This window comes from Plodia interpunctella, chromosome 14 (genome assembly GCF_027563975.2).
Source record: "Plodia interpunctella isolate USDA-ARS_2022_Savannah chromosome 14, ilPloInte3.2, whole genome shotgun sequence".
Taxonomy (NCBI): domain Eukaryota; kingdom Metazoa; phylum Arthropoda; class Insecta; order Lepidoptera; family Pyralidae; genus Plodia; species Plodia interpunctella.
This window is the reverse complement of record NC_071307.1, coordinates 4,223,952-4,248,617: the sequence shown is the minus strand read 5'-3', so window position 1 is coordinate 4,248,617 and position 24,666 is coordinate 4,223,952. Positions and strand designations below refer to the sequence as shown.

At 34.4% G+C, this 24,666-nt stretch overlaps 1 protein-coding gene across 7 annotated transcripts in view; it reads right to left on the bottom strand.

Annotated features, from left to right (window-relative positions):
* Positions 1-14,249: 14,249 nt before the first annotated feature.
* LOC128675475 (histone-lysine N-methyltransferase PRDM16-like) overlaps positions 14,250-24,666 on the bottom strand; it is a 104,713-nt gene continuing 94,296 nt past the window's right edge. For 6 of the 7 annotated variants that reach the window (XM_053754903.2, XM_053754904.2, XM_053754909.2 and 3 more), the window contains 3 exons: positions 18,437-18,593; positions 17,882-18,052; positions 14,250-17,652 (listed from right to left, as the gene is read on the bottom strand). In XM_053754903.2, the coding sequence (XP_053610878.1) occupies positions 15,952-17,652; positions 17,882-18,052; positions 18,437-18,593 (2,029 nt within the window). In that variant the 3' untranslated portion in view covers positions 14,250-15,951. The remainder of the gene's footprint in view (positions 17,653-17,881; positions 18,053-18,436; positions 18,594-24,666) is intronic. The other variant, XM_053754908.2, reaches the window with a different exon arrangement.

Sequence of the window (24,666 nt, the reverse complement as noted above, 5' to 3'; positions counted from 1 at the left end):
CTCTATGTGTAGCAATATACTTAGTGAATCCACTTATTAGCCAAGCAAGATCAATTTGACAGACAAAACATGCATAATGTTGTAATTGAATAATGTTATGTTTCAGTGTAAGCATCAACCTACACGCATGTTTAGATAGCGTAGGGATGGGATTATAGTGCTGTTATCTATCAAAATCATTAGTTTCATAATCTAGACTATACCTTTATAAATATCACTACAATGTATAAAATAAAGTCGCCATTCGTCTTTCTTTCTTATCGTGTTAGTAATTGCCACGGTGTCAGAATTGTTTCAAGTAGCCTAAAGACGTCTGACATGACTCTTACGAAAAACACAAGTGAACCAGTCTATGAGTATGAAAATTTTCTTGCGATGTTTTTTGCAACGGAAGAAAGTGGTGGTATATTTATATTAGTACAATTGAGTCAAATTGGTAAATAAATGTGGCAAGAGCAGGATTCGAACCTGGTACTGTCGATCACAGACGCACCACTGCATAATGTAAGTTACTAAACAGAAGGCCTTTTATATTCTTTTTTTTATTTATATTAAGACACACTTTGGTAATTGGATGCTTATGGAATGCTTATAGAAAGGATAATTTAATTATATAAAGAAATAGCTTTTGTCCGCGGATTCGCACGCGTGAATTTCAGTTTTTAAAAGGAATCGAAATAAAATTTCAATTATTGTTTTATCTTGTATTCTAAGACAATTTATTAATTATTTAAATAATTAATTTGCATTTCAATTTGGAATAAAAATATTTATATTAAAAAAAATGGAAAAAAAAATTGTATAATGTATAATGGAAACTTAAACACAATCTAAAAATACGTAAAACGAATTTCTCCTGCCTGCATTGGTCAAACCCTAGCACTCGCCAATCTGCGCACGAGACTAGACGACGCAATTATAGTGATTTGAATATTCCAAATTTGAATTTGAGATCGTGATTCATAATGAAGACATTGTGGTAGGAGTATGCGAGGCACGCCGATCTGGCCTAATAGTCCAGTCCGCGCAAATTGAACAATTTCAAACCATTTCTTAAGTGCAGAATGGCAAACAATAACTAGGACCGATGATCAAAATTTAAACTTGCAAGTTCATTTTGATGTTGATTTTTTTAACAACAGCGACGACCACACGCCGTGCCAGATGTATTTGTTCTTTTATTATGCATTATTACCCAATATAAATAAGTATATGTTAAATTATTAGCTCCTGAATTTATGAAGTAGTAAGGAAAGCCTAAACTCAACGGCTGAGAAAGAATCGAGAAAACGCTTAGTTGTTATTAAATTGTTATTTTTATGTATAAAACTATTTTATGTTTCCCAAATAAATAAAAAATTAAACAAAAATGAGAGAGAGAGAGAGAGAGAGAGAGAGATATCAGCTGAATTTAATAATTAAAACCAATATAGAATATTTGTACTAGTTTACGATAAAAAAAAATAAGATCTATTTTCGGTGTAATAACTGATACATATAAATATAATAAATATATAAGGACAAATCACACAGATTGAGCTAGCCCCAAAGTAAGTTCGAGACTTGTGTTATGGGGTACTCTAACTCAACGATACTATATCTTATAACAAATACATATATAGATAAACATCCAAGACCCGGGTAAATCAGAAAAAGATCATTTTCTATAATGACCCGACCGGGAATCGAACCCAGGACCTCACGTTTCAGAGGCAAGCACTTTATCACTGCGCCACAGAGGTCGTATTAAGTTCATAACAAATTGATTTAAAGTCATCAATAACTAACCGTAGCTCATTATTACGATACGCAAGGGGGCAATAACAGCACCTCCCATGTTCCAGCTAGGTGATAATTCACTTGAGATAATATATAATTACTATGAAACTGATTACCGAGTACGACTCTGCTTTCATACTAGATATACACCGAAAGCTAGAAAGTTTGAAACACAAGGTACTTCTCATATATGGTACACACACAAGTAGCTGGTAGAAAAACTATCTTTATTACCTTGTAAAACAAGTAAGTATTCGATTTTAAATTTAAATTAGTCTCTCATAAGTTAGCGTGTAATAAATGTTTACCTAAAAATAAATGAACCTATCTTTAGGTAACTTACAAAATCAATAGCACATATGCCACAGTCAGACCTAAATTGCCACACAGTTTTATAAACCGACCGACACATCATAAATAAACAAGGTACTTCGCTAGAAGTTGTTCAGTTAAATTCAATCGGCGAACTACAAAAGCGATCAACCTGAGATCCAGACAAGCGCAAACGAGATGCCTACAGCAACGCGTACGCAATGAGGCTGTGTCTTAACAAGCGACCCTAGTCTGTTGTCCTAGGTGAACGAAAAACACGACAAGGCAACACGATGCGGTGCGATGCCGCGATATCTAATCTATGAATACATATTAACACGCATGCCTATTTTTTATAGAGCTAGGCCGAGATTAGAAATTTCCACTTGCTACGATCCTGACAAATCTCACTGGTTTCCTTACTCATCACTCTCTTGGTTCGTGCTCTCCGTTTGTCTATGGATATAACTATTCATTAATTTCATTAAGTGTGCAAAACAGGTTATGATTTACATAAATGCTTAGCTATGGATGAACCCACTAGTTCCTAGTTCGTTTAATATTTATTTAAATCGTTCGCACGTGCACCATATCGCATCGTCGTTAGTGTATCGTCGTCGCTGACTTAAGATACTGTGTTAGGTATACCCTGTTGGGGCTATTACGTAATAGCCCTATATTACGTAATTAATCAGTGGTAGAATTTATCGTCCGGAATCTTATTTTCATGATGACGCATTTAATGCTCTTACACCCGTTATTTAATCTAAGTTGACTCCTAACTGACTCCTGGTGCACATTATTGGCCATATACAGTGCGAACATCGATATTTATTAATTGGATCGATATGGGATAGTAACAACCTGGCGAGGGATAAAAGATTGCCCAGCAGTGGGACCTGACTGATAGCTACACAATAAATTACTTGGCTTATTTGTTATTTATTCTGTTATTAAATTTTTAATAGTACGTACTTATATACTGAGGTATACAATACATAGTATCGGTGCTCTAAATATAAATCCTACTAATATTATACTCATAAATGCGAAAGTTTGTGATGATGTGTATAGTATGTGTGTTACTCTTTCACGCAAAATCTTCTGGACGGATTGTTATCAAACTTGGTACACGGGTAGAATATAACCTGAAATAACACATAGTCCCATGGGAGCTTCGGACAAAACTCATATATATTCACTATTAATATATATAAATTTGATTGGATCAAAGGTTTGTCATACGACGATATGTTGATGATTTTTATTGCAAACAATACGAAAGGGTACTTATTTTCTATTAGTGCTGCATACTAATGCAATAATATCACTTTTTAAAATCATAGTTAAATTTAAAAAGATGTCTACAATTGCACATAGCCTCTTTCTCCTATTCGGCCACAATTTGTATCGTAACCAGACTTTCGCAATGTTTCAATTGAATAGACCACTTAGCCTGATAAAGTTGAATTTATTATTTTGTTACAGTTGTCCTGTACGGTCAATCCTATATCAAGAGACCCTATATGGACCTTCATGCCGCGGTTATAGCGATGGATCTGCAGTGAAATTGGTTAAGATAATGTGCTTTCGACTGTACTTTCTTGTTAAGGTGGTAGGCCAGTTTCAACAGCCGCCATTGTGCCGATTGAAGAGTTGTTTTGAGATTCTCTTAAACTAATTGCATAACTGGAGACATACTTTGTTGCTATGATAATAAATATATAGACAAATCACACATATGGGGTTCCCCCAAAGTAAGTTCGAAACTTGTGTTATGGGATACTAACTTAACAATGCTATATTTTATGACATTCATATATATTATAGATAAATATATATGTTCCAGGTTAATGTGAAAAAAAATATTATCCATCTTAACCTGACAAATACATATGTTTTTCGGCAAATTGTGTAATAGTCACATACTTACTTGAAGGGCTATTTAAAATGGAAACTTTCAAAAGTCAATTAGAAAAGTCATTTTTTCGTCATATTTAACTATCAGTACCGACAGTCTCAATGTTTAGTTAACATTTATTTGCCAATGAGTGTACAAATATACATGAATGAATACGGATAATATAATCATAATTTGTTTTTCTATATATATATATCAGACATGTGGGTGCAAGCATCTATCAATATTTTTGAGTTGCATCACTCGAAATATTAGACGAACTTTGCTTCGCTGCATACTTCTAAAATGAAAGACATAAACCTAAGAAATTGTATGTGTACCTACTGGACCAAGACACATGATTAGTCTTTACATGTATCAACATTTTAGCAGACTAAAACTTACCAACTGTCAACTATACTCAGATCACAGAAATCCGATTTCTTATAGGTATAGAAATGGCATATGTTGTCTTTTAGTATTGAAAAGCATGTAGTCAGTTTTAAATTTACACAAATAAATATATACGAAAGTAATAATATATTCTTACTTGTTCTTATATGACACTTTTCAGGTCCGATTTGGCGTCGCTACTGTTGAATAAAATTACTTTTCCAATTAACTTATGAAATGTTCTAATTTTGATCACGCATGCACTATATATAATTCATTTTCTTTGATATTGACAAATCTATGCTTTCTTATATTCCGAGTTGAATTCTGTAAACATGCGAGCGGCCCTACGTACATCGAAACATTTTGTTGACATTGTAGAGGGAATATTTTGTACACTATAATATAACCCAACTTGAGGCATCAAAATCAGTCGATAATACTCTTTCTAACAAGTAATCATATTCTATTTCTGTGACTAATATACTGAACAGCCTGACAAATCAAAGTTATTTAGAAATTCTTACAAAACCATGTACCTGACAGGGAACTGACACACAATGACATATGGACAAGCAATTATCGCGTATTCGGATTTATTGTACACGTCATTTATACGCAACCGGCGTATATTTCAATCTGACGCATGTTTAATGAAATATTAATGTAATCTAACCCTTATGTGGAGCAAACAAATCGCCTTATAGGGATCAACCAGATTTTTTCCTCTAAAAGTGAATAGGTAATTTCGTTAGAAGCCAATGTTTTATAAATTTTAATTACATTTTATTTTTGTATTCATAAAGGTATAATTAGGAAGAAACTTACGGCTTTTTGAAAAAATGTTTAGAAAAAAATAAGAATTTTCATTGCGTGGGCAAATATAAATAGCATATTGATATCTACTTTGGTTTAAAGAAATTTTATTCTCAAAAAAGATACAAAAGTCACTTACTTGAGAACACTGGTTACATTTATGTATAATATATTTATATATTAATATCGCCCGCATAGTTAGACACATTACACATTTAACACATTCGCTCACTTTTTTCTGTTCACAAAGTTCAGTCTACTTAACAATCTAGATTAATCAGTTCATTCAACACCAAACCAAGATTTTTCCCAGGGATGACATATTCAGATTTTTTAACTGGGAGAATTTTTGTAAAGAGGTCACCTATATCGATCCTCTATCGATCGCATGATTCCTGAGGAAGGTTAAGGTATATAACTTATTATGGTTTTACCCAAGCGAAGCCGGGACAGACCGCTAGTACTCGTATTGGATGTACCTATAAGTCAATATTAAATTAGTCCTTATAAGATATATCTAAAATTGAAGTACATGTCCATATTGAAAAACCGAATCATTACCTAAATAGTTAATCTAATTACAAAATAGCAAAGAATGTAAATTTATTACAACTGGAAGATTGATGCGCTACAGAAGTAAATACTAAAATTACAAGCCTTATTCGGCAAACCATACGGCCAAGTAATTACTCTAAATCTACTTACCAAACGTTAATTTCATTACAAACTGTTTACAATCCATCACTTCGCAAGTACTCGTAAACATCAAGTGAATAACGCATTCCGAAAATACATATACCCAATTAAAATCGATTAAATCGATCCTTTTATATAGATTACATCGATCCCAGTCTGTGTAAGGCTCTAACGTTGTGACATCTTCCACATTCTGCGCATAGCGACGCGTATTTGAGACTCTTCGAAGGTATTTTCCCTTTTGTCCCAACACTAGAGGAAATTTAGAAATTAAATTATTTATAAAAATGGGAATGAAATGAAAATGAAAGAATGGAAATGAAAAAAAAAGAAATGAAAAAGAATGATTCGATCATAAAAGTAATAACACTCCACTTTTCGTGTGTCGGGGGTTAAAAAAAAAAACAAAAAATCGATTTTACAAATAATAATATAAGCCATCCGGTTTTATTATTAGTAGAATGGATTTTTTTAGGCTTTCGATTCGGTTTGGATTTCTCGATTACTCGATTACGGTTACTTGATATTGTCAACATTTGATAAGGATATCGTTGACATCAAAGCTTATCCTTACATAAGTAGTTTACCAACAGCGTAAAGTAACTTTTATAAAGACCTTTCTTCTGTAGTCATAATCAGTTAATAAAAAAAACTTCTTACTATGCTAATAATATTTCTATATGCTTATACGACAAAAATGTTAATTACAGATATTACCATAAAAAACACTCAAATACGATAAAAATATATTAAACACGCAACTATTCTGCTAGCAATTTATTCCTTTAACTAAAGAAAACATTTATGTTTTTCTATCGCTATATTTGCGCAAACGGCTGGTCGGACCAGATAAAATCTTTTTTTATCTAAAAATTCCATCAACAGAGGAAATGTCACCTAAATTCTTAAAAAGATGCTTCATATTGCATACGTTTTTCCAACAAACGTGTTGAAACGTAACATAGAATGTGATCAGGGAATCCATTGGCAAAAAAGCTAGAGCCATCCACTCTGGTACAATTTTTTATCGATTAATCGCTCACGTCTCCTTATAAGTGTAGGTGCTAGTTAAATAGTGCTAGTGTAGCTTAATACCTGGTAATTAAACATTCAGTTGCACTAATTGATGCTATAGAGTAGGGTTGGCAGTTAAGATTTATGTAGATGAAAAATTTGGACTCAATTTTCGAACTCTAACGTCCTTAGGTGTCTTAGATTTTAATTTCCTCATTAAACACCTAACTTACTGTTACTTGTTCGTTAATACTGTAGAACAATATTGTTCGTTCTATACTAAATGCGCGTAAAAGGCACTAAAAGCCATCTCTATAGAATTCCCGCTGACCCGAGCTACAAATAAGATCGCGAGCGACACGTCATGCGGATTGCGGAGATTAGGTCAGAGCGCGCATGCGCAGTAATGACGCCGAATTCAAAACTAAAACCACATATATAAAAACATTACGTGACTAAAACCTATGTCCCGCTGGTCGATTTATATCATAAACATGAATAATGTTTACTAGTATGAAAGAGGACTGGAAATACATTTATTAGACGTAATTTTGATGAAAGAAGAAACGTAAATAACAGCGCGAAAATGAGCCAACTATATTCTTGTTGACTTTTCAAATTAATCCCTTGATCTGACAGATCGAAATATCACTTTTATTTCTGTTCGATCGCTCAGATACGAATATGGCAATAATATTCGGCAAATTGATATTAAGGGGGCTGTTGCCGATATACCCTACGTCAAAAATGTTCATAGAATTTCAAGAAGTAGAGGATTTCAAGAAGTCCTCGAACCACACGCACACGACACCGAAAATTACCATTTGACCATTTTATAGTCACTACTGGGGCATCGGCTTTCTTTATGTACAAATAAGGAGGATGACGCACTGCAAATAGAGGGTTCTTACCACTGCAAATGCAGCCGGAGCCGGGATCTCCGATGTCGCAGTCCGACGGCGATGACCATTCAACTAGAGGTCATCGATGTATCAAATACATAATCGTTACTGCGAGTAAATCGCGGAACACACGAGCTCGCGTGCCGGGGTTGCGACACCGCCGCGCCCAGCCAGTGATGTGCGTGGCGCCGCTCGATATCGATTTATCGACACACTTCCGCGTTCTATCGCGCTCTCATTCGTGGTTTGTTACTGTTATAAGGTCGTCGGTAAATAGTCGAGACGAGCTTTCGATAGAACAGAAATATAGTTTTTGTTAACTTTTCTATATAGAAATCAATTATTAAATTAACATCTACAGTAAATACAGATAGTAAAGTAACTAATTGTTTTAATGAGCGTTCGTATTTCGAATATGAGTTAAGTGTGTGTGTGACCTCTTTACTAATTTTAATACTTATTTATTATATTTGAGACATTGAGCCCCGATAAATATAACTTTAAACCGATAAAGATAACTTTCATTGGAAATAAGAAAAGATCTAAAGTAGGTAAGTATATTACGAAAAAAGATAAGCTAACCTGATTTGCTATTTTAAAGTTACATCATAGCACATCACTACACTAGAGATAGTACAATAAGATGTCTGTGTATTTTAAGCTCTGGTAGCACGCGCTGAATAGACTTAGTAAAGTTTCCACTATTCCATTTGTGCAATACATTAAGGGTTACTTATTAAAACTAATGCATAAATTAAATTGTATTTTTGAACTAAACTAATACATAAAACAATAATTAAATTATATTTTTGTAATGAAAATAATAAATTTGTAAAATCGATCTAATTAATTTTCACATCAACTTAAAAAAATTTAATTGCAAAAAACATGTAGGTACTTAGATTTTGTAAAATATATAATTAAACAACAGAGAGCAGGCTGCCTTCAATAATGATTTGTGGTAAAAGGAAAGAAACCTTTGCCCAGCAGCTAATAAAAAAGATAAACAAAAAAAGTAAAGGAGTTCTTTAATTGATGAAGCGTGAACTTTAAACTGTGTGCCAACACGGTACTTGTTACATTGTTACTCACCCTATTACGAGATTAAAGCGGTCACGAATTACATCTCATTGTTTTATTAATTGTGTTGGCACTACTGCCGCAGCGAAGATTACTTGTGCCGATACCGCGGTGCTGCTTAGACTCTGTTCACATCACTAGTCTTTGTAAAAGGAGTCTTTACGTTTTTGAGAATTTATTTTATATTTAACATCTTCGACAATATAAAATAGTACATAGATTTTTATTAAATATGTATTGATAAATAAAACCGAGATAGGTATTCAATTTCGATGTAGCGTACTAAGCAAATTTCATTTAAATTGTCTGTTTTCTTTTAAATAAGGATCACGCGAGTTATCAGTACAGACGGTCTTGAAATCATATATTTTTTTATCCAAACTTACTGTTTAGAAACTCTCGTTGACAATAGCATTTCTTTCTTTATGAACGTGTTTTTTAATAATGTAAATTTTATCGAGGTCGACCACCTAACCAATGAATTCAGTTTTAAAACGCTTTTGTTCAGGAAGTGGGATTTCGCATCTTCCAACCTATATATATATAGATCAAACATACTCTTAAAGTATGCAAAAAATAATTTATACTTACCAAAAATCTTTTCTTTGAAAATATTTTAGAGATTTGAGATATTCTTTAGTATTCGATATAATATTTTCGTGTGTGAACAAGCCCTTAACACGATATAATCTGCACTGCACGATCCATCATGGACTGTCAAAAGTACTTAATCAAGTGAACCCTGTGCTACAAGTATTTTGAAACTTCACACGGAATCGATGTTAATTAGTTAATTAACGTCCGGTTACCAGAAATATCACCTGAGCTGTGAATAGAAAAAAAAGAAAGTTATACGCGTGTATTTTGGTTTTGGACTTAGGTTATTTTTTTATAACCAATATCCATAGATTTACAAAAAATATATCGTTTAAATAAGAAATCTATTTTAAATGTATTAAAAAGATACTGGTCCGTAAAAATACTAACTAAACTATTTTATTCACAAATTATATCAATCATTTATAAGTAGATATCACAGATCCGTTTCAAGGATTGACGGCCGGATCCGGGTTGGTCAGGCAGGTATCTTGTCCTCAGTTTGCGAGAAGTGTGACGTTATCAGAATTTGATAACACTATTATGACATAAATTACAATGTTATACCTATGGACAATCGCACACGATGGTTTTTGATTGAAAACCAAGACAGGTCCTAATCCAAATATTATAAAAGCGAACCTTACCTCTTCAAGCTTTGTTTACTCAACCAATCGTCTTGAAGTTTCGCAAACATAGATATAGTTAGGAGTACGGAGAAGGACAAAAACTACTTTATATATCCCGGAAAAAAGAACTGTTCCTGTTTAAAATTGGCGCGCCAGCAAGATCTAGTAATATATAATAGGGTTTCTCCATATCGTCGCATGGATGTCATACGAAGCGACTACGGGACACGACTTTGACAGCTGTTAGACTAAATAACAATGGCCAATGGTCTGACACCTAGGGATGCCGACGACCGTGCGAAGTGGAGAAGCAAAATTAGGAAAGCGGATCCTGGGCTCAACGGCTAATGAAGAAATCGGGTAAGTAACGCTCAGGTTTGACGTGTCAAGAATATTGAGACACGGCATGAGCCGTGACTTGCTTTTTAAAATACTTGGTAAATAAAAAATATTTCTCAATGACTACGCGACACGACGATCTATCATTTGTCTATGAAATTTTGCATTACAGGTACTACCTAGTATTCAAGTTAGTACTTGGCAGTCGTCTGCCACTTCTAGCTCAAGCTTGATAGTTACGGTACCATTTGCTTTCATTACGGGAAAATAATTTACATTTGGTAGTGTAAATTGAATTTAATAAGCGGTTAACAAAACGTAAGTTATGTGTAATAAATTTGCCAGCAATGCTTCCACCTTTGGACGCCCACGCTTTCCATGAAATGAACTAAATGGACCACGGAGGTGACATGCCTTCCATTGTACGTCCTACGACCGTGGACTCAGCACAGATGCAAGAAATGTCCTATTAGCTGCTTGAATTTCTGCTTGTTATCTCTAAAATGTTATTTTTAAGTGTGTATTACTCGTGTGACGTCTTTGGAAAAGGCTACATTGAGATTTGTTCCACCGCTTTTTCCGTTTTTTAAAACATAAGAAAAGGTTTTCTTTGAACCAAACTTAGAGATCTTTTGGTTTTGTGAGTGTATCATGGCGCCTTTATATGCGGAACCTGCCTTTAAATACGATGGCTAAATATGTATATGATATATGTATTTTTTGTAAAACCACCAGTCATTAAACTGGCAATAAATCTTATGTCTGTCGGTCGTCGTTAAGAACTTCATTAACTTTTCACTGGCGTTCAGTTTTTCAATTGGAATCATGAGAATGGGAACGCGTATTATTTTAATATCTTGATCGAGATGTGACAAAATGTCAGGAAATTGATTCAACATCAGAGTCATTAAGTATAACAGACCTGCCAATACAATTAAAATGAATCTTGGCTCGTTCTAATAAAGTACAAAATAGGTTTACAAGATTTATATAGGTTCGGTACTAAATAACTTGTTTTTGTTCCAAATTATTTGATTGTTCAATTCTTCACTGTCGAGACGGGTATGAGTTTCATGACAGCTTTTTTTAATGGCAACACAGGTTACTTGACGCAATATTTTCGTCTTCATTAATTACTGTCAATATACTTCTTCATTGATATTTCTTCATTAACATGTTTTATAAGAAACAAAATAAAAGTTAATCAATTTGTGCCTTTAAAATCAATGACCTATTAACCGCCACCGTTGATGGTAGTCGCTTAAATAGATATGATAAGATATAAAAGCATGTACGTATGTGAGATATATAAGTCGATATATCAACCTACTCAAGTTCATTGCAAATTCACCGTTTTATCGTGAAATAAATATACATGCAGGACAACTTCATATGCAGTCGAACTTAGCCTAAAACATGTATAGCGCTAGTGGTACTATTTTAGAAGGTAAATAATGAAAAAAAAAAGTAATAAAACGAATTCTCTCAAAGTACAATGGGCGGGGCGGCACGGCGCGTTCGTCATCGAATGCAGTTTATAATTTATCGATAGAGTCGATTATTCGATACAGAGGCCCCGATTATACTAATACTCCTACCTACTAATCCTATAAATCAGAAAATGATAATAGTTAACTATTTAAGCCACATCCGTTTTAATTACTCGATATGACGCGTCGGTATCGCGGATATATGGGATAAACGCGGATGTGTGAAAAAATGAGATATGCTGTCATTTTGTGTATACCCATGATAATTATGAGACTTATTAAAAGCTGTGACTTTTTTCACTGGGTGCGTTGTTATTATTTTTTTATACAGCTATTCACTCAGGCGTTGTTGTCATTCCTTCAACGGACCATCTCATCTTTGGCTTCCCTCTTGATTTCTTGCCATAAGTCGGGATTTTTTGGCCATTTTATTTTTTATCTATACCTACTTAAATACATATAATAAATAAATAATAAAACTGTAAATGGGCTATGTACATAGGAGACATTAAAGAAAAATAATTATGGGTGTCTTTATGGGACTAAGAGAAGCCAAAACCATTTTTTAGAATTTTTGTCTATCTGTGTGCGAAGTGCGCCTTTGCTATTTCCATCTCACCATAGAGTCGACTCGCAGTGAAATGTAACTAACCAATCACAGCGTACCATTGTGGCGTAACAACAACCACACCGCAATGTTATTGGTTCGCTGCGTCTCACTTCGAATCGATTCAATAGTGAATAGTGAAATGCAAACCCACACTTTGCCCTCTGCCTCTGTCTGTATGTTTGTTCGCGCATCACGCAAAAACTACTTGATGGAATTTGGTGCGGTTTTACTGTTGTTTAGCGCTGATATAGGTTACGTTGCTTAGATCCCGAGATATCTATAATAATAAGTTGTGAGCAGACGTAAGAAATAAACGCAGGCGAAACTGCGGACAAAAGCTGGTTATTAATAAAGAAACTTCCATATTACTTTCGAGAAGTTAATATGTTATAATGTCGACATAAAATGTCATACTAAATAAATGAATAGGACGACAAAACTAATCTCTGCCTAACTTTTATGGATAAATATACGTGAGGAAGATGGCCGTCTAATTAATAAACATAGTTATAACAGTCATCCTTCAACCGACTTCAAAAATGTTAATTACCTGGACGCATAGCTCTAGTTAAATCTAGATTAGCAAGGCGTGTCAGTCTCAATGGCTCGCTATTGCAGGGTAGACCATCGAGTGGCCAGAAATAAGTGTAATTACCCTATCTGCGTCCTTGTTCCGTCCTTGCTTTCACTGATAACGGTTCGAGGTTAACTCTTATGTAATGAGGCTTGAAAGGGCATTCTGGAGCATCAAGTTTTAAATCTACGATCAAAGAATTCGAAAAATTATAAAAATTATGTCGTGCTCAGCGGCGGAGCCACCATTAAAAAATATATATCAATTATATTATCAACCCACCCAAATTCATTGCAAACTCGCCGCTATTACCGCGTCATAGAGGTTCATGCATGGTAACTTGATGTGCTGTTGACTGTACATGATGCCATTATTGCTGTACGTGCACTAGGAAATTAGAAAATTTAAAAAAACATTAATAAATAACCAAACAAGTTTTATAATGTGATCTCAATACACCGACGACAGACGGAGTGTGTTTGTAAGTTTAACCTGTCCGTGAATCTGTATGTCTATCCGTAGTATCGTAGCACCCAAACGGCTGCACTGATTTTGTTCTAGTTTTTTTATTTGAAAGAGAATTTAATCGAGAGTTTCTTAGCTATGTTTGGAAAATGTGCGTTCAGTGGTTTGGAAACCGTCAGCTCTTTTTTATCAGCTGAGATGATACCAGGAACTTCTGAGTAGGGTTTCTAAAGTTTTTAATTTAGTTTTATTAAAGTTAGCGTTGCGAGAATGACATTGTTAGCGCCAGCAGGATCTTGGATGGACTTCCAAATCTGTACAGAGGTTAGTGCGGGTTAGCATTTCACTTCTCACCATCCAAACGATTCGATGTGAAACGCAGCGAACCAATGACATTGCAGTGTGGTTGCCGTTGCGTCACAATGGCGCAATGTGATTGGTTCGCCGTATCTCATTTCGAATCGATTCGATGGTGAGAAGTGAAATGCTAACCCGCACTTCGCCCATTATAGAAATTACACACTAGAATACACTTTTCGAGACGTGGCTGTCAAATCTTTCAGTTTTGACTAATAAAATGATGATCTACGAAAGTTGGAAAAAAAAAATTTTTTTCACTATGAATTCATTATTTCAAAATGAAATAGTTTAAAAAGTTGTACCGTTTTATTTTCAATGCATTACAATGTTGCGATTGAATTTAAAATTAAATTACAAGTGTAGATTCGCTTCGTGCGATAAAACGTCTTATGTAAATTATTTATCTAGTGCAAGTGGGGTCCGGCCATTAGATACCCATTCTAATTAAGGATATGTTTTTATTGGACAAGATGTGAGGGCGTCCTGGCTAAGAGCGTATTATACCATTACAATACGTCACCCATGTGTCTAGTGGCCCTACCCGCCAAGTGATACATTACAAATGGAGATAACATCAGAAATATTGCAATTTAAATATATTACAAGAGAGATAAGAATAAGTCCAAAAACTCTATATTACATTTGTTTCTAAACATCTATACAGTTGTGATTATAATGATAGCAAATTGCTTACTATATTAAGTTACTTACTGATGAAAGTACCTAATTAAAAGTTTATATCAGTCTAAAACATATGTAAAACATTTTTTTTAATAGGTATTTTGTACGAAATAATACGCATACGTAGTTGGATTCTACTATGGATTTCTCATTCAGTAGTCGTTCGCCTAATTTTTCAGCTATGTAAGCATTTATACACAAAACAAAAATTATTAAGCGATTCGGATTATTCATCACCTCTACAATTTATAACATCTAAAATTTACGCACGTGTAAGGAACGTAGGTAAAGTTAAAAATACTTTCATTAGTAAATTACTTACGGTTTGATTTTCGATGATAATGAAAAAGTTAATTTACTTATATCTAGATACCTACTTAATTATTTTTTTATATTACTGACTCATAACTAAATATTTTGAGCTTCGTTCTAAATATGATATGCTTCTGTCAATTTTGTATTTCTATTTACAATAATAACTGTATTAATAACAAATTTAACAAAAATATGATTATCTAGGAAGTGTTAACTTAAAAATTTTATAAATGCCAAATATTTTGATTTACATAAATGTATTTTAATAAAAGAAATATCAAGAAGATTAATTTATGCATAAAGAGAACCTTTGGTAGTTTTCGACTAAAAATAAAATTTATTTACTTCAATTTAAGAATAAATAGGCATTTTTGGAATTTCACAGAAAAAAAATCTTAATAGACATCTAATTAGCACTTTTATGAAACTTAAGTTACAGAAATAAAAATTAACAAATATGTACAATTTACTTTTCATCTAAATATATTTTAAATTTACACTAGGAACAAATAAGATAAACATTATTAACAATATTCTATGAAGTAAGTAGCTACATTAAAAACGTACTCGTTCGCGTTGTCATGAATGAAAATGATTTTGTTAATATGTTTTGTATTTTTCAATAACTTTTACAAAACTGGTATCAAAACCATCGTTTGCATTTCTATTTTTATTTTACGACAGAATTAATAGCGTTGTACTACGAACTTGATGTGTTTCCTTAAAGTTAATACAATAAAGTGTTAAAACTTTCTATTTTACGTGATTAAAATATAGCCTCCAAAAATTTGATTACCTAGGTAAATAATTCTATAGGCTCCGTTATTTTAACGCTTCGATCTCGCACTTGAAAACAAACAGATATTTCGAGCAGGATTTATTTTGTTGATATACATTTTTTACATGAGGCAACTTCATACGATGTTCGTGTTATTCAAAGGGTTGCTGCCATAGCGGCGGCGGAGGCGGAGGCGGAGGCGGCAGCGAGTACAGCGAGGGCTATGTGGAGATCGCGAGCGAGTGGCGCGGCGCGACGCGCGGGGACGCGGGCGGCGGCGAGCCCGCGCTGGGGGAACAGGTCACCTTCCCCATAAAAGACCTGATGTCATCAAAGCATGCATCTTCTCGTTCTGTATCCGCTGAACTCGGTGAGTCTCCACCCTCCGCTTCGTGCTTCTTCAGGTGCCGGTCCAGATTTGTCTGCTGGCCGAAACACCTGTCACATAACGGACATCTAAACGGTCTCTCTTTGTTGTGAATGTTCCTCACGTGACGCTGCAGATTGGACGAAATCGAAAAGGAACGCTCGCAGTACTTACATTTGTAAGGCTGCTCCCCTGTGTGTGTCCTGAGATGGCGTGTGAGATTAGCGCTGCGAGGAAATACTTTTCCACAGAATTTGCAAGCGTAACGGTCACGTAGTTTACCAGGACCGGCACTCAGTTCACGAAATTTTGCGTAAGCGCTCGTTTGCCGCTCCGGACCATCAGTACCGAGAAGTGGGGATAAAAAATTAAACGGACTTGGTACGTAAGGCGAGTGTGTGGAACTCAAAAGCGCGTCTGCTGAATGAAAGGGAGGAAACCTAGGTCGATACATGGCATCAATGATGTTGTTGTGCTGAGGGTGGACGGGCATTGGGAACGCTAGAGGCTGAGAGACCATTGAAGGTGAGTCCTCGCGTTTAGTATCAACGCCTTCTACGTCTACATCTGTTGTGTCATTTTCAGGAGTTTTGCTTCTCTCTGTGGGACTTTCAGGTGGCGAATAAGACTTAACTGATAAGTTGCGAAAGGAACTATCATTATTCTTTACTTCAGAATCCATGTCAGTTTGTTTTCTTGAAATCGATAAATCTAACGGTTGATCGCCTAAATCTTTCTTAGGATCGTCTTCTACATCAGAATATTCTGAATTCTTATCCTCACTTGTAATACTTTTTGACAAATCTTTAGGCGAAGGAGAAACTGATTTGTGTCCTTTTATTTCATTATTATTGAGTTTCAATGAGAAATTAAAGGGAGACTTTCCTTTTAAATCTTCTCTTGCAAAATTGAATGGTACGATGGGAGATGATACAGCCATAACTGGCGAGGGTCGTGGCTGAGATATATCTTCAGATGACCGTGGTGATTGTTTAGAGTACAGACTCTGTGTTTTATTTGGTGTAGTTCTGTCTGAACTGTCATTATTTCTCCTGTTCTCAAACTCCGCATCTTTATTTTTTTTATCATCTAATGATGTTGAGCTATCAATACTTTTAACAGACATTCGATCTTCTTGTTTAGCCATATTTGCATTTGATAAGGCAATGTCATGTTCCATTGCCAGTCTTCCTTGAACATTGAAAAGCAGTGGGTTCAAAAACTCCGGTTGACAAGCAGCTGCCGCAGCGGAAAATAATGCTGGGTAGTAAGAATTGTACGGTAATGGCAGTGTAGGTCCTCTGTATAGTGGGAACGGGTTTGGATTATTTGGATTATTCATCCCGACGTTTGGAAGGGGCGGTATCTGCGGTATTCCTTGGTGCATCTGGCCTCGGAGGTTGACGCTGGCACTCTGGCAGTCACAGAACCGCTTGTGTTTAGTGAGCGAGGCATAGGAAGTGAAGGACTGGCCGCATTTCCCGCACTCAACGCGGGCTCTACAGGCGATGTGCATTCGCTTGTGACGACACAAGTTAGAAAACTGGGTGTATGCCTGTAAAGAGAAATGTCGAATTATATTTCTAATTTTTAAAAAAGAAATTTATAAATGTGATCCAAAGTTATTATAGGCTGAAAGATTGGCACTTTACGTTTGAATATAAATTCTAAGGTTTTTAAATGAAATGACGCTTTAGATTTTTTCACTGTTGTATTTTCTTATTTTTTATTAAATACTTAGTTAGATCCTTTATATATACAATGAAATCAGAATCAAATATCACCTTAAAGCAGACTTTGCACTGGAACGGCTTGACGCTAGAGTGGATGTGAGTGTGCTGCTTGAGGCCCGAGGAGGTCGCGAAGGTCTTCCCGCACTCTGGACACGCGTGGCTGCGCGCGCCCACGTGCTGCGCGCGGATGTGGCGCTGGAGGTTGGAAGGATCGGTAAATACCTGCAATGACGTCAGGTTTCGGCTACCGTCATGTTTTTGTCTCATATACCTACATTTTTTATATAACGAAGCCAGGGTTTTTGAGCAAGTATTTTGAGGCAATTTAAATCTGACACCGCTGAAGAGTGGACGCTAATGTAACGCTCAAAAGGTTAATCTAAATCAAATAATGTGATTGAGAAGTCTCAATATAGTTTAGAGCAGTTTTTAACCGTAGAAAAGAAGGACAATTTGGTAAAACTTTTGCATATTAGACTAAGAAATGACAAGACAAAGCTACATTTAGTGAAAACATCTAATAAAATATCAATGCGATTCATCTGTCATCTACAGATCACTTAACTCCACAAATTTTGCTAGCTCATAAACCTTGTAATAACGAACCTTAGGGCAGTTCTCGCAAGGATATTTCCTGATGTCAGTGTGGGCTAGGGCCCGGTGTCGCAGCAGCAATGCTCGGGAGCTGTATGCACGGTTGCAGAGCTCGCAATGAAATGCACCGGGTGTTTGCCCGTGCGCCTGGATCAGGTGACGGTCGAGACTGGAAAATAGAAGAAAATAGAAAAAAATAGATACAAACACATTTTTTCAACATTTGAAGGTACTTATTACGTATTGATTCATGAGCGTGTTTGTTTGCACAAAGAGGCTTGTGGTCGGTTCTCTTCGAGAGGTCGGTGGATGTCGTACGAGGCACCTAAAGGATTAAAAGCCTTGACTGCTAGGCAACAACAGCATACCGTAGGAGGGTTGACATCAGCAAGACGGGACGGTTGACGGACAAGTAGTAAAATCACAGTCGAATCACCAAATTGTAAGTATTACTTTTAACATATTCGTCAAACATCGGATCATCACAGTCTATGGGCTTTTTTTAATAATTTTGTTTTTAATGAAAACTTCCAAATAGAATTTTAGATCTTTCATATCAAGCACAAATCCGAAAACTGGATAAATTTTCTTTACATGATTTGCATACATATCATTAATCTCAAAGTTGAGTTCTGTAATGGGCGCTACCAACTTAAAAAGTAAATTAAGCTTTATCATGTTATAAACGACCCAATGGCTCCAATTAAAAAAGAATTACTTCATGATTATATAATCTTCAAAAGAATTGTAAATAAGAACAACCTACATCCATTAACGAGAAAATTACTTCTGTGCGGTTGCACCTAAAAATGTGCTTCGATATTAATACTTAATGCATTCCGAATAAGATCGAAGCCAGTTTTTAGACGTTAGCATTACATTACGAACAGTGCTTGAGGCGAATTCAGTGGCATGTCTGTCATATAAAGTGCCCTTCGCTTTGTTGCACTTAATAACTTAAGGCAATTTAAACACCAACATAAAAATTGTCAGGAAGACAGTATTTTAGTAATATCAGTGTAGGAACTCGATGTATTAGTAAATAAGAGATTATATTTAATTGTTGCTATTAGACCTATTAACGAAACTATGCTAGTCTCTTTATATACGTTTAGAATTAAAAGAAATACTCTCGAAACTAAGAATATTTTAGTCGTGAAGAATGAAATGATTTGTTTATAATTTATCTTACGTTTTAGAGTTATAATAATTTATCCGTGCTAAATAATGCAATCATATTTCGTATAAATACATACTTCACGAGAGAAGTCCCAATAAAAGGTTTTATACTACACCTACAAGCAGGAAAGGGCGATATAAATCTTCAGATGTATTTAATATCTTCCTTTGAGATAGATCTAAGTTAATTTGCAAATAGATCGTTGATAATATCTAAGTCATCAACAACTTCATTAGAAAGTGAGACTGCTAACGAACTTGCAGGCAGTGCTCCCAGTTTAAGTACTTTAAAGACAAAATTTATATATTACTATATAAAAGCGAAAAACATTCACTCACTCGTCACGGAATCTCGAAGACTACTGGGTCAATTAAGATGAAATTTGACTGAAAGGTAGATAGTGACAGAGATGTTCGCTAAGAAAGGAGTTTTGGAGATACCATCCATAAGGGGGTGAACGTGGGCGAATCTACGGCAGAAGCTAGAGACAATTTTAAAATTAATTTAATTTTAATTAAAATTCTAGAATATGCAAGGAGATCGCCAATGCAGGTAACTGATGATCTCGCAGCACACTCACATCCATTCCAGCTTCAACCCGTTCCAGTGCAATTATTTTATATTGATATAATTTGTATTTCTATGATATATTTCATTTCGCATATGAATATATATAATAATATAAGATTAGTTGAATGACAATATTTTTTTGTTATGAGACTACTACATCGAAATTGCAAATATGAACTGTAAAATATTAAATTTCGCCTGCATGTTACGGAAAAACTAATATTTTATTTCCGCTTAAGTAAATTCTGTCGACAGAACGATTTATTCCGACGGCTGATGGAAAACGTATATCATTTGCAAAAACGGTCTCGGTGACTCTCCTTGGCATAACTGGTTCACCACACGCAACCCCTTCTGCCTGCGGCGGTGTTCTAGCTGCACCTGTCGCATTTCAAGCTTCGACATTGCCTATTACTATTCCTTCCATTGCTGCTTCGCGTAGCACAATGATTTTTGTGTTTGGAACGTTTAGAGAAATATTAGTTGCATCAATCGAAGTGATTGTTGATGTAAAGTTATTCATATGACGCGTTTTCACTCTCGCGGACGCCCGTCTCCGTATCTTTTAATTAATCTCAGGAATAAAATCTACTGTCAGTAATGGTTTCGTCGCTACATGCTGCTCGTTCGTTGCGTAGTCGTCGTTCTGAGATCGGTTCTTTGATATTAATAACAGATAAATTGTGTCATACGTTAGATAGATCTCTAACCAGGGCGCACGGGTCTATTGTTCTTGTCTGTTATAAAAAATCAACCTCACAATGAAATTCGATCGGCTAACCGCTCCTTTTTACGATGCGAAATATTTCTGTTGGTACACAATGTTGCGAAAAATTTTCTCTATTGTGTCATATTTTGCTAATATATTTTACAAAATCTATTAATTCCAAGGTTCCATATGGTAAAAAATACAGCAATTAACTTTTCTTATTCAATAATAAGAAATATAAATATAATAAAAAATATAAAAAGTCTTGCATATACGAATCTCAAGTTAAACAAACTCCTGTTATTTTAAACACTATCACCATGAGATAAAGGTCAATGTATATTGCACCTTTATCAATTGGATTTTTTAAAATATTCTTATTTATTCCAATATTATAATCTTTTTTTTTTAATTTTGAATATTATTTAGTATATACTCCAGATACACTGTAGTCTGTGGTATATATGCAATTAATAGCTTGATGAACAATGGCCCGCATAAGCTACAAAGAGGTATTTTTTTATCGAAGGTGCATATCTTCTATAAGCTTTGTTTTGGGGATCCTCTTTTTATTAATAATATAACTCTTTTTATTAATCATATAACTCTTTTTATAAATAATATTGTACATACTATAGTAGTAGCTTTAGATCCCTACATGGCGACACTAACAGAATAATAAAAACAATAGATAGCGAAAACCCTCTATCTGGTTTTAAACATTAATTTATACGAATCTATATTGTTAAACTATGTATCTAAGTGCAAAATATTGGCAAGTATACATGTTGAAGAATAATAAATATTCACCTATTCATTTACATTGTATTCAACATATTTCAAGTTTCTCTAATGAGATTTTTTATACGGAATCAGCAACGCCAACAGCACAATAATTTGCCCAGCAGGCCATTACTACATCTAAGTAAACGTTAACAACAATCGATTGTGTACCTCTTAATTGCCTCTGACGTAACTGTTATCTATTGAAAGTTCTTGGACAGTGCAATGTTAAAATTTATAGAGGCCGTACAAACAGTCGCGCTTAATTTTTAACTGCTACTTTTACTAATGAATCTTCCACATATTTTTCAAAACATTTTTTATTCAACTAAAATAATCGCATGGAAAAAAATAATTGTAACGCTGTAAAACAATGAAAGAATTTCTACATAATGAAACATGAACAATAGACGTTAATATTTAAAAATTATAGTATTGCTTACGATATGCATTTAAATGTCCTCACTATATTCATTTAAACGCTAAAACTACTGGGGCACAGGCCTTTCTTAAGCATATGTAAGGAAGGTCGCAGTGGGTGATGGTTCATACTCCTTATTTTTACTCTCTCTCTAAATTCAAATTCAAAATTCTTCATTCAATATAGGATGAAATATACATAACTTATTTACGTCAAAAAAATTACTTAAACTAAGTCTACTGCCGACTTCCAGATGCAGGTGAAGATGAAGCGGCGCAACAAACTTCACCGCGTCCTTTTCTCCAAAGACGTCAATTAACAAATGTAGGTGTTATACATATATATAGATATTAAAAATTTATCATCTCTCTCTTCTCGATTCTTACTTAGAAATTGAGCGTCGGCGCCCAAGGTCTGCTTTCCTACTTTTCCTCTCCAATTATCGCCCAGTCGTTTGCATCCCTAGTTGTTAGACCATCGGCACTCTTCTTACTTTTACTACTTTGATAAAATCAATAGAATAAAATCTGCATTTACTTAATAATTATAAATTATAATGCACTTCAATCAAAGCGATGTTGTTCACGAATCGATAACATCCAATGAACAACTTTCATTCGCAACCTATCTATTAGCCACACCCACACCGGCCACCGATACCAATTGAGCCGCTAAAATGTCGTTCCATACATAAATGAAATTTGATTTTTAAATTCATTTGTTTTTACACTTCCTGTATTGTTCTTTAAAAATGAGCACAAACACGCTTTAAGAATTATTTCGCGTTATTCTTCTGCATTTTTATATGCTTTTCGTGTAGCTTTTACAAATATATGTAAAATATAATATTGATCTCAGTTGTGTTGTGTATGACCATACATTGGTATTCGAATCATTTTAAGTAAATAAAGCAATTATTGTGTACCGACATAAAATGAAAACTCCAATGTAAGTAGTAATTGTGAAATATTAAATTCATGTCCAATTTACTTAAATATTCACGTAATATGTAACATTTCGCGCTAAGTAACTTTCTGTATCAAAATCCGGTAAAAAGCATGCTCTCGTTCCACTTATACAGTAATAAATTATCAAAAACGAGTTGGTAATGTATAAGTATCGAACGTTTATATTATTTCGTGACCTTTACCTACGACCAATTGGAACTTGTGAAATGGGAGTGATATTTTGAACTTTGCCATATGTTAAGGTGATTTAAAGTAGATCGCTTTTGGCGGTAAATATATTGTGTCATGTTTAACCGTTACCGTCAATCATTATGAAGGATTTTTTAATGTTTCACTTGAAATTATCAAGTGAAACATTAAAAATTAATTAATTGGCGTGCATGCTCATTCGGATAACAAAAAATAGGTTTAATGTAACAAACTTATTTTTCATGTGAACCTTTATTCGTGGTTTTAAAACAATAAAATATATTTTTTTTTGTTCAATTCACTAATAAATAAAAATATAAAATTATGGTAGTAAATATTTTAATCCAAAATGCAACATTTTAGTGGCCTCACCGCTAATGATGTACTACGTAGGATTGTAGCCACATTTCAATAATCTAATGTAGATCCATGGTTACAATCGGTTGAGAAATTCCATAACTTGCTTATTGTCGAGATTGAGATAACAAAACAATATAACTTGGAGAATATGCATGTAAATCGACGTAGTTATTCAGACAATAAGTAACCACTTCATTTAAATTTTTGTTTTCATTCATTATAAAGTTGTGTTTTAGTATAAAGTCATTAATTATCTCTGTCACCAGAACAATAAAATAATGCTATTTCAACTTAAAAATAACAAAATAATTGATATGGTTGTGAGTTGTGGAACAAAGATTCTAATAGCGCGCATAACCAAAGCTCAAAGTTTATGATACTGATCAACAAAAACAAACCATCTAAAACAAATGCTCATATTACAAAACAATAAATAACTTTAAACTTGTAATACTTCAGTTGTAATCGAATAAAAGTGCTGATCTTGATACTGCTTTGACTCTGCAACTGCCGATCGAATCGATATTGATTTTAGGTGTGACAGAAATGATCATTCCATTGACAATCGACTTGTGACGAAAGTAAGAGTATCGATAGGAGATCTCGATAGTTTCGTAATGACGCAGTACGCCTAAACAGATATTGGGAGCACTCGTGACAATATAATTTGTGATATCGATGATAATAATAACAACGATACGAATGTCGTTGGTTGCAAGTGTAAGTAATTTAACGTCATATTTTTATGCAAAGCCATATTTTAATTTATGGCCAAGGACAGAGATGGTTGGCGTAGATGGAAGGAAGCCTATACCCAGAAGTGGGTCACGGAGGGCTGCAGATGATGATGATGATATTTTCATAGAGGTCATAAATACATACTTTAGAATAAAATTGGTCGTGATTAAAAAATTCAACAATAGAAACAAAATACAAAACCTAGTAATTACTGATCGATGTTCTGACGTCCCACGAATGTTGGAAACGTTTAAAACAATAATGATGGTGCGATAAGCGAGGATACGTCAAAGTGTGCATGTCGATAATCTCGATATTGCATTA